Source organism: Carassius carassius, chromosome 50 (genome assembly GCF_963082965.1).
Source record: "Carassius carassius chromosome 50, fCarCar2.1, whole genome shotgun sequence".
Lineage (NCBI taxonomy): Eukaryota > Metazoa > Chordata > Actinopteri > Cypriniformes > Cyprinidae > Carassius > Carassius carassius.
This window is the reverse complement of record NC_081804.1, coordinates 6,436,143-6,453,878: the sequence shown is the minus strand read 5'-3', so window position 1 is coordinate 6,453,878 and position 17,736 is coordinate 6,436,143. Positions and strand designations below refer to the sequence as shown.

Here is a 17,736-nt window from a genome sequence, read left to right as displayed (position 1 = left end):
CAAAATATATAACACTAGCCTTGTGGTTTTTGGATATTTTACTGCAAATAGCTTACAAATTGTACCTTTAACATGCCCCCACGTCTACTTAACTGTGTGGGAAGATTTGCATAACACCGCTCAAATGTTCGCGCAAAGAAAGGATGAGTAAACTTTGATTTTCGGTGTTGCCGCTGGCACCGTGTCGTGGAGATGCTGTGTGTTTCGTTGTGAAAGCAACACTACTTTGTTTGGTCTTCCAAAAGAGGACACAACTAGAAATCAGTGTTCAAGTTCCAGAACACTTCAACCCAAATATTCAGATGTGTGCAGTGCATTTTACAGAGGACTGTTTCCTGAACCTACAATTCTGGCTGTTCTGACTCTCAGCCTCTAAGCACCATTTCATATTTAAACAATTTGTAGCTGAATATTCAAATGCGAGTTTTGAGCAGTGTAGAGTAGTGCTTGTTGTTTGTCATTTCTCCGATCACAAATGCAGACATGGTTTTATGTTTACGCTTTGCGATATGCAACGCAATGCGTAAAAAGACATTATAATCAGTAATGATGTCCCAAATGGATGCTACTAATGCCTCGTTTGTAATGGGTTTCATAGTTTTTGTGTTGTCGCGCCAGACACGGCACAGTATGGTAGGGGCGTAACATTTCCTCCCCATGCTTGAGGCATTCAACCAATCAGAATGCACTGGATAGCCAGCCAATCAGCATCGCTTCACTTTTCAGAATGATGAGCTTTGTAAAAATCTACACTTTTCAGAAAGGTAGGGGGCATTGAGGAGCAACAGTAATGTACAGTATGTGGAAAATAATGTGTTTTTTGGTCCTCAAACCACAAAAACACATTGCATTACACCAAATACACAAAATAATGTTATTTTTAGCAACGTCATATGAACCCTTTAATGTCTACACCTACCCCAACCCTAAACCTACCCCTTACAAAAATGGAAAAATAGTCATTATTGTTGTACAGTGTGAGAAAAATTACACTATATTGATGTGCGCATGCCCAGTAGTTTTTGCTGTATCCCTTCTAGCCTTAACCGAAATCTCTGTCGCTGCAGCTGGATAAAAAGAGGATTGAACTGCTTTAAATGATTTAGCGTGACTAATAAACACACGACTACGTCAATAGGAATTTTCATTATAATAAAGCATATTTATAATGCGATGCTAATCGACATAGTATTCTATGCAGTGATAAAGGCTATGAAATTTTATGTTGCGTGTCTTATTCTGCGTAAGAAGCCAAATAATCTCACAGAAGGATTTTATTTCAAAGACTTGACTGACGTTATGAAGTGACTTTGGAGTAGAAACATATTAAATTTTGTCTTTTGTTATAAATGCTTCTCAAGTTTGTCAGATTTTTTAACCCGTGTTGCTTTTTCAAATTCATTTTATAAGCGAGTTGTTTTCTGTGACTTATTCCACTTCATAACTCTTTTTTTAACATCAAGTAAGTCACACAAGTAACTTTTTGGAACATTTAGAAGTAGCCTATTGTTAAAATAATAATTCAGGTACCGCGTACCATTGCGATATGCGTATCGCGGTATGAACATTTGCGATATTTTGATCATTTCAATATATGGTGCAGCCCTAATATATATATATATATATATATATATATATTTTTTTTTTGTAACAATGTAAAAGTCTTCTGTAAACCAAAAATTTTAAATCTCTATACCCATGGTGCTTGTCTTTTTTTCAGTGTATGTTGAAAGAATTGAATTAAGGGGAGTTACACCCAAATCAGACAAATCAACAGAATACGTCCTGGAGGTGAGTTTCGTGTCATTTTAAAGTACAGTTTTACAAAAATCTGAAAATTTATCAAAATCTCCTGCATATTATATCTATATGTGTTGTTTTTTTATTTTATCTCCATAAAAGGCAGGTCTTTTCGGTAGTTATTTCATATTTTTACAGAACAATTGTAGCCAAAATGTAAAATGTACTATGTAATATGTTTGTCATACTTTTCTCTTGGTCAAAGGCCTTGTGGTCAGACTGCACCTTGTCGACTGTCAGCAAAACCCCTCAGGAAGTGGTGGAGTTCATCTCCCAGGTGAGTGACAGTCATGTGTGTTGTGTTGTGTTACTAAAGTGGTCTGTAATAAATGTTAACATTTCAATTCATCTCAATTTCTCATCTGCAATTGGACACAATGAAAAGTTGTGTAGTCAAAAAATAATTTTGTGTTTTGTGTAGAATAATCATTGCTGAGATGCTGAAAACCAGTAAATGAGTTCATTGATGAGTGCTGACAATTTGTAATGCTATGAAACCATGTCTTGTCTCTGCTATCTCTCTCTTCAGCTCTCGCAGCTCTTTCCTGATGAAGGTCTGGAGAAACTTCTGCCCCAAATGCCTGGACTTGATTCCACTCATGAACTAGATCCTCTGTATTTCTGCTTATGAATCCTAATATATAAATATATATATACAATTATTTATTTTATTACATCATCCAGACTTTGTTTTTGCTTTATCAATACCTACTAAAAGTTGAACTAAATTAGTAAATTTTTCCTCAACTCCACAGATGCTTGACTTCTCTTCTGCCTGAAGTTCTCAAACATGACAAAGTCCGTTTCTTCTTTAGCACTCCTTCTGCACCTCAGCTCCCTGCTAGCACAAGTAAGCCCCTTATTCCTCTCTTGCAATGGTTCGTCCCTCACGCATCACCATAGACATTTGTTTCTGGACCAAACCATCTCTTGGGGAAATGGGGAGTTTGTTTCAGCTCAGTGGGGATTTGATTTGACCTGCTTGTGCTGGGAGGCTTCAGAAGTGACCTCATCTTGGGAAACTATTAATAGGCCAAAAGGGCACTAGAACCTAACTGTGTGTCTGTGATGTTATTTATAGTAGTGGGGGAAGGGCCAGAAACCCCCTTGGATAGAAATAAGCACACAATTCTCATTACTTGATAAATTTGTATTGTAGGTAAGTTATTGCAGCTGTATTTTTCAGTCAAATTATTATTTTTAGCCATCAAGTACAATACAATATGCTTAATTGTCTGGAAAATATATGTAATAATAAAAAAAAATCATGATCCTAAATAGGGATCATTTTGTTTATAGAAATTATATTTCTATATTTTTCAATAAATAAAATAATTGTAAATTAATTTTATATGAAAAAAAACCACTTTCAATTTAAAGAAATCTTAATGGACCTAAGCAGGAGTCATCTTGTTTATACAAATTATATGTTAATTATTTTTTATATATGTATTATTCAAATTAATTTTATATATTTAATTTTGATTTTTTCTGTTATATGTTTCTGTTATATTCAACTATTCAGTTGAATCTGTTCACATCAAATCAAGCTATATTTCCTAACCACACTTTGGAGACTAGAGTAATGGATGCTGAATGATATTTTTTTTAAAATATATTTAAATTATTTAAAATTGTAATAACATTTCACACTATTACCATTTTCACTGTGTTGTTTGATGAAGTTCTTAATTTTTCTGGAAAAAGTCATTTTTAAAATGTATAAATGGTCCTAAATAGGTATCACTTTGTTTAAATAAATTAACACGTGAGATGTCAAAATCAAGCTATATTTCTTAATAACACTTAATCACTTCCATGTTTTGCAGATCTGAGCTGTCTGCCTCAGTATAGGGGAGCGAGGTGAGTTTAACAACCCCTCAACACAAACACTTTCACATCTCTCTTCTCTACATCCATAAACCCTCTCTCACTCTGTCCCAGGCCCATTTGTGGTGTCGCCAGCATCCAGCCTGTCCTAAGCATCCATGCGCCCCTCCCGCAGAGTTCCCCTGCACACCTACCCCCTCTTCCTCCTCAGACAGCGATGGCCATCCTCCCCGGCACTGCTATTGGAGAGGCCAGTCCACCACAGATGCACCTCACAAACCCTACACCCCAACCCCAGTCCCAACAGCCCAGCCCGGAGCAGAACGGCATCCTGGACTGGCTTCGAAAATTACGGTTGCATAAATACTACCCTGTCTTCAAGCAGCTAACCATGGAGGAGGTACATGACTTAAAGTGTCTCTTTCCCTTGGTATCAGAGCCGTCCTCTCTGATAAGAGATTTAAATGAATGGAAGAGCTGTTTAGGGAACAGATTTCAGACATTGCAGCCAAGAAATACATATTTCCTTCCTGACATATCTCTCCCACTACATCGTATCTAAATGATGATCTCCTTATTCACTTTCTCAGTTCCTTGCTCTCACAGAAGAGGATCTCAACAAGTACGATCTCACTCAGGGGGCCAAGAAGAAACTAAAGACTCAGCTGGAGCTTCAGAAGTGAGTGTGATTTGTGCTTAAATTCTGACACCAATATGTTTGATCTGCGTCCATCATGCCATAAACAACCTCAGATAAATTCAGGACTTCTTTAAAGGCAATTACTATGGGTTTAATTAGCTCTTTGTTAAATATGCCAGGTGAAAGAGTGCTGTAAATAGGTACAACCAATAATTAACCCTAATTGCATAGAAAGGAACTGTGCTTGCACTTTAAAGGATGACCGTGAGACTGGTTAGCTCATTCTCATTTCTAATCAATAAGACTATTCAGTAAATCACTCTGGATTTAAATTTTCTTTACTCAAAAGCTATGTAAAAGGTCAGTTATTTATAATATACACAGACTACAGTTTGAAGATTTGCGGTCTGTAAATGTCAGTAAGTGTTTTCAACACTGAAAATAATAAATGTTTCTTGAGCAGCAAATCAGTATATTATAATTATTTCTGAAGGATCAGGTGACACTGAAGACTAAAATAATGATGCTGAAAATTTAGCTTAGCATAACAGGTATAAATTACATTGTAAAGTATATTTAAAAAATAAAGCATTTATTTTAAATTGTAATAACATTTCACAACATCTGTTTTTATTGCATTTTTGATAGGGATGCACAATTTTTGCCGTTATGCCAATATTTTTCAAAGAATTTTGAACAATGCTGATACCAATATATATTTTATAAACAAATAAGTTTTAACTTCGGTTAGTTTTGAGCAAAAACGTGTTTGTTAGAACTAATAGAGTATGTTGAAAGCATTGAAAATAACTATAATAAAATCAATCTCTGCTGTTTTTTTTTCTCTCTAGATGCAGTTGAAGCCTTAACATTTTATTTGTTGATTTTACATTGATAGATGTTCTAAAAAATATATGTTACATATTAATGAATAAATCTGTATATATTAAATTAATTCACAAATTAATTCACAATTCCAGGGCAGACCACTTCTTTCAGATTAAGAGTTTAGTATCGAAAGTTTAAGATCAGCACAGAAGTGGAGCAAGTCACTATTCCTCAGCAAAAACACACCATTCTAATTCTTTTTCCATTTCTCACATCAGCAAGTTTCAATGGCTCAGGTGGAGCTGTGGTAGCTAAGATATCTTAACAGATAACAGGATATAATCCTCGGGAGGTTTTCCATGCCTGGAAACAACAATAAAGGTTATACTGGTTCACATAACTCATTCTTAATAAAATGGTTCTCACTGACGCTAACTAAAACCTAAATAGTGTTTACTTTTACTCAACATTGTAAACTTTCTGAACTGAAAGGCCCCAGAACCTGAGCCAGCCTAACCATACCCATTGACTATATTTAAAAAATATGTAATTTTTCACATCCCAAGATTTGTTTCTAAAACCAAAGTCTACATAAGTAGACTATTAGCTTCAAACTGATGCACTAGCAGAATTATGCACATGCGGTAAGTGCTGGGACGTTTTTGTACACAGCGCCATCTAGTTGTCATTGCTGGGAAATGTTTTATAAAAAAATCTTTGACATTCATGATCCATCCATTGTTTATCATCACATGGTACATGAAAAAAAATTATATATTTTATATTATATATTCTTGTCAGAGAGAAGCTGGAGAAGAGATATGTGGTGTCTCAGTTTCCTGTTTCATGTGGTGTTGCCAGAGTGAGCCCTTCCAGTTATATCGGATCCCTGACACACACGCACTCTGGAAGTGGTACTGTACACACACTTCTGAAAAATAAAATAACTAATGAATATGTTTAAAATATTTGCATTTAAATTAAAATATTCAAAAGTTTAAAGTATAGTATATGCCATGTAGTTGTAAGAATTCAAGATGTTATTATTTTTTGTGTGTGTGTGTGTGTGTGTATGTGTGTAAAGAGCTACGAGTAGATGTTGAGAACAACTCGTTGCCCATTCTACGGGACAGCAGTTCCTCCTCAGGCTATTCCAGTGCTCCTTCCAGTCCAATGACCCCTTTCTCACGTGACACTTCCTTCGACCGGGTTAAAGACCCTCACAGACGTAAGAACTGATGCTTTTATTTTTTCAAATTTATATAATGGAGATTAAATTCTTTACTATAACTGTACATATAGTACTCTGACACAAAATTTATTTTACATATATATATATATATATATATATATATATACTCACTGGCCACTTTATTAGGTACAGCTGTTCAATTGCTTGGTACTGTAGCACAAATTGCTAATCAGCCAATCACATGGCAACATTTAGGCATCTAGATGTGGTGAAGACGTCTTGCTGATGTTCAAACCGAGCATCAGAATGGGGAAGAAAAGGGATTTAACTCACTTTGAATGTGGAATGGTTGTTGGTGCAAGACGGGCTGGTCTTAGTATTTCAAAAACTGTTGATCTACTGGGATTTTCACGAACAACCATCTCTAGGGTTTACAGAGAATGATCCGAAAAAGATCAAATATCCAGTGAGTGACAAAAATGCCTAGTTGATGTCAGCGGTCAGAGGAGAATGGGCAGGCTGGTTAGAGATGATAGAAAGGTAACATCTCTGACTGCACAACACGTCAAACCCTACACCTGCCACTCCTATCAGCTAAGAACAGGAAACGGAGGATACAATTCACACAGGCTCACCAAAATTGGATAATAGAAGATTGGAAAAACATTGCCTGGTCTCAATATCTGCTGTGACATTCAGATGGTAGGGTCAGAATTTGTCGTAAAGAACATGAAAGCATGGATCCATCCTGCTTTGTCTCAATGGTTCAGGCTGCTTCTGGTGGTGTAATGGTGTGGGGGATATTTTCTTGGCACACTTTGGGCCCCTTAGTACCAAATTAACATCATTTAAATGCCACAGCCTACCTGAGTATTGATGCAGACCATGTCCATTCCTTTATGACTACAGTGTACACATCTTCTGATGGCTACTTCCAGCAGGATAATGCACCATGTCACAAAGCTCAAATCATCTCAGATTGGTTTCTTGAACATCACAATGAGTTCACTTTACTCAAATGGCCTCCACAGGCAGCAGATCTCAATCCAATAGAGCAGCTTTGAGATGTGTTGGAACAGGAGATTCGCAACATTGATAGTGGCCAGTGTGTGTGTGTGTGTGTGTATATATATATATATATTATTTAAGTAGATCATAAATTTAGAAAGAAATATTTGAAGTGCCTATTAGCGGTTGGTGATGCTTCTGGTTCTTTCATTACCCTGAAAATGTAAGGTGAAATAATCATTAAATACTTGCATATCATTTCATTTTAGGTCTATATCTCCTTTCAGGTTTAGAGTCTGGTTTGGATCCTTGTGAGAAAGAGCGGTCATGCTTTCTCCTCAATCCTGTGGTATCCACCGGTCCCAGCCGTCCCACTGCCCAAGTCCTACCAGTCCAGAACGATCCTTCCCTCTGTCCCTCCCAAATGAGTTTGCCCCCTCCATCCTTGCCCCTCCTCTCCCCAGGCCACATTCTGAATTCTCCCCGCAAACCTCGTCCACCCCCTCTCTGTTCAGAAGAACGTCCCAAACCAATGGGGTCTGGGGTCACCATGGGTGTTCGTCTTGAGAACATCTTCCATGGGTTGAATCTTGATGGCTCTCCGGGGCACCAGGACATGTCGGCCCCCCGTGGGACCCTCACAGTGCTTCGCTCTCCTCCAGGTCTCATGGTGGAGACCAGCACTGCTCTCACCTCCACGTCTAACACCCTCCATCATGTTTCTCACCCACCTTTACACTTACAAGTGTCTTCTTCTGTTCCACACACAGGATCGTACCCTTTCTCCACTCTTTCCTCCTGCCCGTCTTCGAGTTCCTCCATCAGACCCTCGTTTTCGCCTGTCAGTGGAGTTCCTATAGCACCGACCAGCAACGTTCATATGGCGGCAGCACCCTGCAACACCTACTGCGTAAACTGTACATCCATAGTCACGCCCAGTTCTAGCCCAGCATCCACAGAAAATAGCGGCTATGCCTCAGTGCAAGCAAAAAGTGCTAACTCCAGTTCCTCAATGTGCGTTTGTAGCTCTTGCGGTTGTAGTGGTAACTGTGGCTCCTATGGTGCGCTTCCAGGTAGCTACGCCGGATACTTTCCTCATCCATTTTCAGGAACGTCAGTATTCACGTTAGGGCCTTTGCTTCATTTTAGCCCCCTCCTTACAGGAAATGGTACAGCCTCCCCCTTTTCCTACCCCCTGGTGGCTCCGCCTGTTTACAACAACAGTCTATCACATGACTCGCAACAAAATATTGTGCTTCCACCAGTGCAGGGTTTTCTAGGGGGAGGGGGTGGTGTGTACCAACCCCATGGAATGATGGGAAACGGAAGCTCTGGGCAGAAGAAAACAGGGAATGTGTCCTGCTATAACTGTGGGCTGAGTGGGCATCGAGCACAAGACTGCAAGCAGCCAGCAATGAACTCTGCACAACAAGGTAACAGCATTGTTTGTTATTAGTGCTTGCAAACTCCTAACACCTTAGCTACCACCCAGAACATCCTACAAGCAAATTAGCAACACTCAAGAAGCAACCCAGAATACATTTGCAGCTGTCTAGAATAACTTTAGTAACTACAGAAAACACTCTAGCAACCATAAAGCAGCACTAAATCATGCAGAGTCATAAACCATTACACATACCACATAGTGTATAGATTTGTTCCAAAAACAAAACCCTAGCAACAACTCAGAACATTCTAACAACCATAAAACAAATGCTAACAAAACAGTACTCATAAGGTGTTTCTCAATGTCAAGGATACTTCCTTGGCAGGACTGGTCCTTCCAAGTCACTTCCTTCAGAGGCTAGGGGAGGCTTCTCTTTAGCATTCGGAGAACACGTAAATGGAACAGGCTAGCAAGTGCACATCATTGCGTCATTACGTCAGTGAAAAGGTCCACTTTCGGTGCTGAAAAATGGAAGTGCAAAAATTATTAAATGATGGTCAGGTTCAGTTAGCCATCAATAAAGTAATTTGTATTTGTATAATTTACAATATCAATATGGTAGTAATTTGTACTGGCATTTAAACTTTAACCTTTACTTATATTTACTACAGTTATAACAAATGTTCAGTAACGTAAATATACTTACATTTGAAAGCATATTGCCCCGTTAACGCTCTGACTCCGCTAATGTCCGAAATTTTTTATTTTTATTTTTTTGAACAAGATAGCAAAACTACGCGCATATGATTGTGGGTGATTTGAGAGCTCGAAGGATACACATATGCATCCTTTTCTGTATATGGGATATTTTTCGAACGAAGGACTCAGTCCTTGGTTGAAATTCAGAGGATCCTCGACATTGGAACAGTCCTTCGACGGATGTCGATGACGTAGCATCCTCGAAACTCTGGCTTCCGAAGATCCTTCCTTGACATTGAGAAACGCCTATAGATTCTTAGCAACACCCTGTGAACCACCCAAAATGTTATTTTATTTAATAGTTTATTAGACAGGGACAATGGACAGACCAATGCCCCAGAATTAGCTACAGAGCTCAAAAATTCCAACTGCAGAAAACATAGTAACTCTCCTGGCAACCACCTAAATGCATCTAACCCACCTGGAAACATCCAAGCAACCATTGAGTTATTTGCCATAAACCATTCCGCAAACCTTAGGAACCACATATGTTTGTGACAACCATCCAGAACACATTTGCAACTGCCTAGTAACACTCTAGCAACCATTGAGGATTAAACCACTGCACAAACTTTAGCAACCATAGAGAATTGCACCAAAAAATGCCCCCAGAACACTCTAACAACCATTGAGAATACCTTAGCAACTGCAGAGCAGCATGAACACCTTAGAAACCAACCACCTAAAAAAATTGCAGCTACCTAGAAACACCTAGCAACCATAGAATAGCATCACTCAGAACACCTTAGCTACCACATAGCAATACTCTAGTAATAATAAGCCTAGCTTTTAAGCTAAGACACTTGTGTATGCAAACACCAACCATGGTTTCTTCAGAAATATTAAAAAGTTATCATTATTATTATTATTGCATTTTTTTTTAAATATCCAAAAACGTTTTGTTTTCGCAGGGACGTTTCGTCTGAAATATTCTCCGCAGTCAGACAGGCAGGACTCAGTGGACTAAATGGTGCGAATGAACTGGTTTGGACCTGCACCTTTCTCAGTATGTAAAGACACTTGATGTGAGAATACACTGAGCAAAGACATTACAGAATCTTTTTACAGGAGGATCAACCAATGGAGTTCCATCAGTTATGGCTCTGGAAAAAAGGCTTGTGCCAAAGAATCACTTCACTGTGGATCTTTGTAAAAGGATGTTCAAAGAAGAACTCACTCTTTGCGTTCTTCAGTTCTCTTCACGCTGTTCGTCTCACTTGAGCAAGTCATGTGGAGCAGCCAATAGTCTATCAGTCAACATTTGCTGCACATGTCATTCTTGGAAGCAAGATTATGCTCACCAAATAAAGTACAATTACGGCCAAGTCTTTGCTTGTGGTGTGACTGTAAGTCACCCGTTTGGGAATAAGATACTGGCAGTCTTTTTTTTCTGGAAGTTTAGAAAGGAAGGAGAAACTGACAGTGGTGAAAGCGAAAATTTTGTTTTCCATCTTGAGGTAATTTTTTTTACTTTTTGACTACAGGAAGTCTTCTTAATCATCATGTGTTATTCCTGTTTGTTGTAATCATGGTGTATTTAATATCTGGGTTTTTGACAACACATTTGCTACTTTTGAATTATTATTATTTTTTATTACATTCTATTCGTCATAGAGGTGCCATGTCAACATGACACACAGATTCAATATGTTTCTACAGTCAATGCACTTGAGACCGCTGAAGTTGAGCTTTTTAATTCACTAGCATTATTGAAACGGTTTAAGAAATTGCTTCACAGACTTACGAATTTAGCTGCTGAATCTGAACTGAGAACTGAACACAAAGATGATACCATTTTCAGTATGTCACACTACAAAGGTCAGAGCAGTGGGTTTTTCCATGTTGCTTCTCAATTACACTAGCATGAAATTTTTCCAAGTGTTAAAAAAAGTCAGACTTACGCCAAAAGGCCCGTTTAGCCAATAAATGCCATTCTGTTCTCATTGTCAGACATCTTTGCTGTTTCAAAGCAAATGGTGATATTTCTGTTTTTAAATTACAAAGATCTTACGGTCTCTGGCTATGCATGTCGCCTGATCATGAATTACTCTGCTGTATGTATTATGTTTAGTATTATCGCAGGAAAGCGTTTGACCTAAAACGACAAACGATTTTGTATTATGAGGTGAATGTTTAATGAAGTTTGATTGAATTTTTGTATCTGGTATCACTTTGACACTTTTTAAACTGAATTAAAAATGTTTTTGAGAATTGTTTAATAATGGTCAACAGAAGACTAACATTTTTTATGAAAAACAGTCTAAAAGAAAATGCCAGACAGGATGCATATTTCTCTTTTATTTTTAAAATATCAACAGAAATAGAAGTGTGATATTGCTGTAAATCTGAGAAGGAGAAATACATAAATTAGCTTAATTTGATAACGGGTTAATAATCCTTTAAAGTCAAACTCTTGTTCAAACAAACAGTCACTTTTGTAAATTGCACAATAGTAGCACATATGAATTGTTTTTTTGTTTTTTTTACATGAACAAACCAACAAAAAAATAACATCTCTTCAAATAAGAGCAAGACAAACTGCAAAAAAAATGCTCAGGAGAAAAGGCATCTAAGTTTATCTGTACAGTTTACTGTAAGACAAATGGAAAGAGTACAACAGCTCACAGTTTTGTATTTATAAAGGTGTCATTAATCCTCTAATAAAATTTAAAATTCTAAAAGCGTGCACATAAAAGAGCAAGGATGTTCGGGCATTGCTCGTTTTCCGTGATCGAGCTGCCCTGACTACCTTAAGCCACAATCGCTAAAGCCACATTCATTCGCTCAGTGTACCATTGAATATAATTACATTTTCCTTCCTAAACTTGCACTTTTAAAGCTTCACACTACAATCAAAGCAGAATTTCTTGTATTATAAATTGCTTACTATTAATTTCTTTGGGTATGTCCCACTGGATCATACTTCAAATGTCAACAAGGCAAGTAGGATGTCGTTTCGAACATTGACTTGCCCACTGAGCTGTAAAATCCAAGAACCTCAACGCTCATGACCCAATTAGCAAAAAGCTCAAGGGGAAGGTGAAAAGACTGAATTGCTTCTAACAGGAAAATGGAACAGTGGAAAACACCTACAAGTAAGGAAAGTCTGTCGAACTCAACAAATAAAGAGATTCAACGAACAGCGGGAGGAGTTTAAGGTCACTAGAGTGCGAACGCGACCCTTCCAAGCTAAAATGGACCTGATAGATAACCTCTATTTGGCCGCCTAACGTTACACTAGATGCCATTTCAGATATTTAACCGCTTGAGAAGATTCCATCTATACAACCAGAAGTCTTTCGTTCAAGCTTTGTGATGAGTAAATCCAGATCATTAGTCCAACTAACCATAACCTATCCTATAACCTTAACACAAACGACTCCTCTTCCATTATTAAAACTCAAATTTTTAGGAGGGAGTCGAGGTTAAAGGGCTGAGATGTGGGAAGTTAGGATTAAGCTTTGGATAATGGCTGGGATCAGTGAGCCAAATGACTAAAAGTTCAGTTGGTTCCTGTTGGGATGGGGACGAGAAAGGGAATAGGGATATTTGCAAGGGAGAGGTCACAAGAGTTCAGGGTAGGTTGTATCATTGTCCGAGAGTGAAAGCCAATAGTTTTGCCATTTTTTACTGAGGACACGCAGTTCCAAATGTCTCCTGGGAGGCGTAGACCATGTACAGGAAGCCGTCCTCATCTCTCTCGCGCTCGTAGACCTCAGAAATGGCGGTGGACACAGATACCATGCTGTGACCATTGACAAGCAGGAAGAAAGCTTGGTTGGAGTTGAGCTGGAGGCGTCTCCTATTGAAAATCCACATGAACCAGAGATTCATTAGTGAAAGTTTTTTTCTTTTTCTAAAATATTAATGAAATAGAGCAATAATAATGAAAGGCAAGAAGTAGGTATTATTTTGGTATTACCTGATAATCTTAATAAGTTCGCTCATGTTTACGTGGTCGGGAACTAAAAACTTAGTTTTGTCAAGAATTGGCAGTTGCTTTTCTCCCTTGTATCTTTCAATGATGACCTGAAACAAAACCAACAAGCTAAACATTAGAATATATGCGCATTTATTTAAATTGAATAAAATGTATCAAATAGTATGTATGTGCTTTACTGTTCAGAAGTTTGGGGTCAGTAAGTTTTTAATGAAGTCTCTTGTGCTAACCAAGGTTGAATTTATTTGATCAAAAGTATAGTAAAAATAAATAACAGTTTTCTATTGTACATTTTAAACTGTATTCCTGTGATGGCAAAGCTGAATTTTCAGCATCATTACTCAGAAATATGCTAATTTCCTGCTCAAAATATATTTCATATTATCATTGATGTTGAAAACAGTTGTGCTGCTTGATATTTTTGTGGAAAACATGATTTTTTTAAAATTTACATTTACTGTATTTGACCACTTTCTGGTCCAGCTTATTGTTTTAAAACATTTAAATTATGTTTTATAATAATAATAATAAGAAGAAGAAACCAAATGTTCCCTTTCAAAAGAGTTGCCCTTTGTGGTAGTTTGTGTCTATTCAGCAAAAAAATTGAAATTCATCATTATTTACTTACCCTAATGTTGCTCTAAAGAAGTAAAACTTTTTTTTTCTTTGGAACACAGAACATATTTTAACAAATGTCTCTCCCTCTCTCTTTTTTTTTTTTACCAATACAATAAAGGATAATATATACGATTACTGTATTAACAAAAATAGTTGAAACATTTGTGAATATGTTTTTATTTGTTCCACAGATGTCTTGTTTGAAGGTTTGAAACAACATGAGGGTGAGAAAATGATGACAATTTCATTTTAGAGTGAGTGAACTATTCCTTCAGTCTGGTGTTTTGTGATGGTGAATAGATAGGATGCAAACAGGCAATACTATGTAACATCCTAAAAAAACAGCATATCTAGAACAAACACAGCAAATATGACCATATTCTAATGACAATATGACATTATAAAGATCTGTACTGGTAGATACTTTAGAACACTTGCATATTATGTGTGCAAGTGTTTTTAATTGGTTATCAATCTCCAGCTCCACAGACACAAATATTATCTGCTTACTGGGATCTTGCTTGGATGTTGTTCCCGGATCAGCCGTACATCCTCCACCCGCTGCTCTGTAGAGAGGAAGTAGGAGCGGATATTAGATACAGCAGATCACAATACAGGACGCATTAAACCGAAGACATTTTACTGAGCTGGATATGGGTTTGGGGTCTCAAGTAACAAGCAATTCTCCAAAGGACCAATTTTAAACTTGTTAGTCCTATCTTGTGGTTCTGTTTCAACCGATCAAGGAAGGGCATGGAAACTAAGAAGGTTCTGTTCCAAGTTGTTGGTGAGAAGAATATCTTTGAGGGTGCATAAATAATGATTAAATATTCACTTTCAGTCAACTGTCCCTTTAAGTGGGGGCAGTGGCTCAGTGGTTCATGTAGACATGAATCAGCATGACATGACAGTATCTGCAGCCACCATAAAACAATAAAACTGCATTGATGTTGTAGGACCAACTATGTTTTCAAATAGAGACACAGAAAAACGAGACAAAACTTCAGTCTGGGGACCATGAGGTCTAATGAGTGATGGTTCATTAACTTGAAGCATGAGCACATGCTTCTGATGTATGACACGTGCAATTTTTGAGCAACTGTGGTAACTTTTGGTGGCTATCTACTAAACCTCACCCATTTCCGCGAAACTAGTTCTTTAGTTTCGTTTTTGAACACCTGGTTCATCCTTTCTTTATTTAGTTTTATTAATAAAAGCTGTACCTAAAAATATAACTAAATATGATTAAAAAAAAATTCATACCTACATACCATTATCATTTACACCTCTCATCTGAAAATGACATGAATTAAAACGTGTAATAGAATCAAGTCAAACATGCACAGTTCGAATCGTGAACGTGAATTGTTTAGTTCGATTTGGTAAACCGGTTTATTAATAAGATTCTAATTTAGAAAGACAATGCTACTAACGTACTTTGGGCTGGTTGTCACAACATTGGTTGAAGATGAATTGGGCAATTTATATGGTGATATATTATATAACTATTCAGAGCAAGATACTGGCCTTTGTAAAAACTTCAACATTCTCTTAAAATGTCGATAAAATATGTTCGTTATTAAACCAAACAAAGACCAAAATACTGTTAAAAGTCAATCACGATTGTTTTCCACTTCAAAAAAGGGATGGAAAACAAGAGTGATAACGGTTATGACAAAGATAACTCAGTGCCGTTATATGACTCAGGCCTGTAACTGAGCGCAGTCATGACTGTAACAGATTTTGTTTAAGAAAATGTCGATGTTATTTGAACAGTCGCTATTGAAATATTACGAATATTCATTCGACATCGTCGTTTGTTCACTCGAGTCCTTCCAAATAACCTTAACGACGAGTCCCATCCCCCAATCCTGCAGTGCGCCGTCTCGCTAACATCTGCCCCCAAACAAAGACATTGCAACGTAGACTTTGCTACGTTGTATACGTTCAGATAAACTTATGTTGTTTATGTTATGGTCATGAGACTGCAGTCTGAACATACACGGCCTACACCCTTATAACCCAGTTTGACTGGATTGTAGTGCAACAACACGACCTATTTTTCTATATCGCTTAAAAATCTTCTTGTAATATAACAAGACACGTGCATTACATTTATACACACTAGACTACAATATTTAGGTATTTTAGGCACTGGGTATTGCTGTATATACGTTACTATTACAAATATAAAGGACACTCATACATTTTCCCAGAATATAGGATTATGTAAACAAGGCTTGCTAGATGTAAAAAAAAAATAATAATAAAAATAATATCACATATACCAGAAATACAGTAGAAAAGCGATTCTGTGATGATATGAACTCGATGCACTTACCAAATGTCCTCCTTTGTTTAAATGTCTTTTCCGAGGGCATGTTTAAAATGTTTTTTTTAGGCAAATCTGCCTAATTTCTTTCCTTTTCTGTCTCTGAGAAGATCTTAATCGGGTTTAAATAATGCGAAATCGTGTATTTCGGTTGCGTGTCGTCGCTTCGTCCTGTGAAACCCAGCAAAACAAACCAGTCAGCTGATCTCTGACGTCATGGCGCATATGCTGTGTAGATGAAGGAAAAGGAGAGGAGCTCGAGGGTAGTCACTCTCTGACCTCTCAATGAGGCATATTTTAGGGTAGGTCGTGTCTGTAGCAGTTCTTATTCATTCTGTATGGTCAGTTCCACCGAATCATTGGATTCTGAAAGGCTGTTTTTAAACGATTGTCTTACTTTTTACTGCAGTGAATATGTCCTAGAATAGGTAGGTTTACAGTCAGTCAACACGTTGGGGCATGTTGTCACACTATATGAGGTTAGTTTAATGCAATGGCAATTTAACAGGCTTTTCAGACAATATTTAAACAGCAAAACAGTTATGATTTAACAGATTATGCATAGACTTTGCGGTTTACACAAGCTAATGTAGATTAATGGTTTGCTTGATGACTCAGCCTTAGCTACATCCCTAAATAATAATGCTGAGATTGAGTCATAATGATCAGGGGTTGTGACTAAGTCATAAATAACTTAAGGAACCAAATTTGTATGGAAGATTGTTTCTGCAACCAGATGATATTTTAAAAAGATGAAGTTTGTCTTACGATTCTGACATTTTTCTCACAGTTTATATTTCGCAATTCTGTCTTTTTTTTTACTACAATTGTGAAACACAATTCTGAGAAGAAAAGCCGGAATTACAAGATGTAAATTTGCAATTGTGAGGAAAAAGTCTGAATTAGTTGAAAAAAGCCGCTATTACATTAAAAAAAAATTATTATGGCGGAAACAAAGAATTGATCAGAATGCAGAAAAAAAGTCAGAATTGTTTTTCTTAAAATTGCGAGTTCATATTTTGCAGTTGTGACTTTTTTCTCAATTCCGAGGTTACTTCTCACATTTCTGGGGGTTTTTTTCTCTCAAATTTCTTTTAAATAAGTCAGAATTATAATATTATACGTAACAATAACCTTATTAATTTTTTTTATCCTGTGGCTTAAATGGGCTTCCATAGATCTGTGACCGTTTGTGTGTGTGTGTGTGTGTGTGTGTCTGTGTGTGTAAGCAGAAAGTTAATTCACTAACTCGTGTATGCCATGGAGATAAATATTATGTTTTGTTGGTACTGTAAACGTTTGCATAACAACAATACAGTAACAGTATTTTATAATAACATTGACTTATTGTAGTTAAACTAAGCCAGAGTCATTGTTAAGTTATGATAGAAATTTGTCATTT

General features: G+C 37.1%; 2 protein-coding genes across 3 annotated transcripts in view; one reads left to right on the top strand and one right to left on the bottom strand.

Moving 5' to 3' along the window:
* LOC132133701 (zinc finger CCHC domain-containing protein 14-like) overlaps positions 1–11,955 on the top strand; it is a 31,580-nt gene extending 19,625 nt beyond the window's left edge. The window contains exons 3-13 of one of the 2 annotated variants that reach the window (XM_059546618.1): positions 1,721–1,791; positions 2,006–2,077; positions 2,330–2,415; positions 2,556–2,650; positions 3,630–3,663; positions 3,745–4,030; positions 4,221–4,309; positions 5,900–6,012; positions 6,183–6,326; positions 7,568–8,731; positions 10,356–11,955. In XM_059546618.1, the coding sequence (XP_059402601.1) occupies positions 1,721–1,791; positions 2,006–2,077; positions 2,330–2,415; positions 2,556–2,650; positions 3,630–3,663; positions 3,745–4,030; positions 4,221–4,309; positions 5,900–6,012; positions 6,183–6,326; positions 7,568–8,731; positions 10,356–10,411 (2,210 nt within the window). In that variant the 3' untranslated portion in view covers positions 10,412–11,955. The remainder of the gene's footprint in view (positions 1–1,720; positions 1,792–2,005; positions 2,078–2,329; positions 2,416–2,555; positions 2,651–3,629; positions 3,664–3,744; positions 4,031–4,220; positions 4,310–5,899; positions 6,013–6,182; positions 6,327–7,567; positions 8,732–10,355) is intronic. The other variant, XM_059546620.1, reaches the window with a different exon arrangement.
* Positions 11,728–16,550, bottom strand: LOC132133702 (microtubule-associated proteins 1A/1B light chain 3B). Its single transcript, XM_059546621.1, has 4 exons — positions 16,344–16,550; positions 14,513–14,568; positions 13,367–13,473; positions 11,728–13,246 (listed from the first exon to the last, which is right to left on the bottom strand). The coding sequence occupies exons 1-4, from the start codon at positions 16,381–16,383 to the stop codon at positions 13,072–13,074; spliced, it is 378 nt and encodes a 125-aa protein (XP_059402604.1). The 5' UTR covers positions 16,384–16,550; the 3' UTR covers positions 11,728–13,071.
* Positions 16,551–17,736: the final 1,186 nt, after the last annotated feature.

Bases quoted from the DNA above. Each gene is read 5' to 3' on its own strand.
- LOC132133702 (XM_059546621.1), bottom strand. From the start codon at position 16,383: ATGCCCTCGGAAAAGACATTTAAACAAAGGAGGACATTTG. The intron at 14,569-16,343 runs GTAAGTGCATCG...TCCTCTCTACAG, and splicing joins TAAACAAAGGAGGACATTTG to AGCAGCGGGTGGAGGATGTA. The intron at 13,474-14,512 runs GTAAGCAGATAA...GTTTTGTTTCAG, and splicing joins AACATCCAAGCAAGATCCCA to GTCATCATTGAAAGATACAA.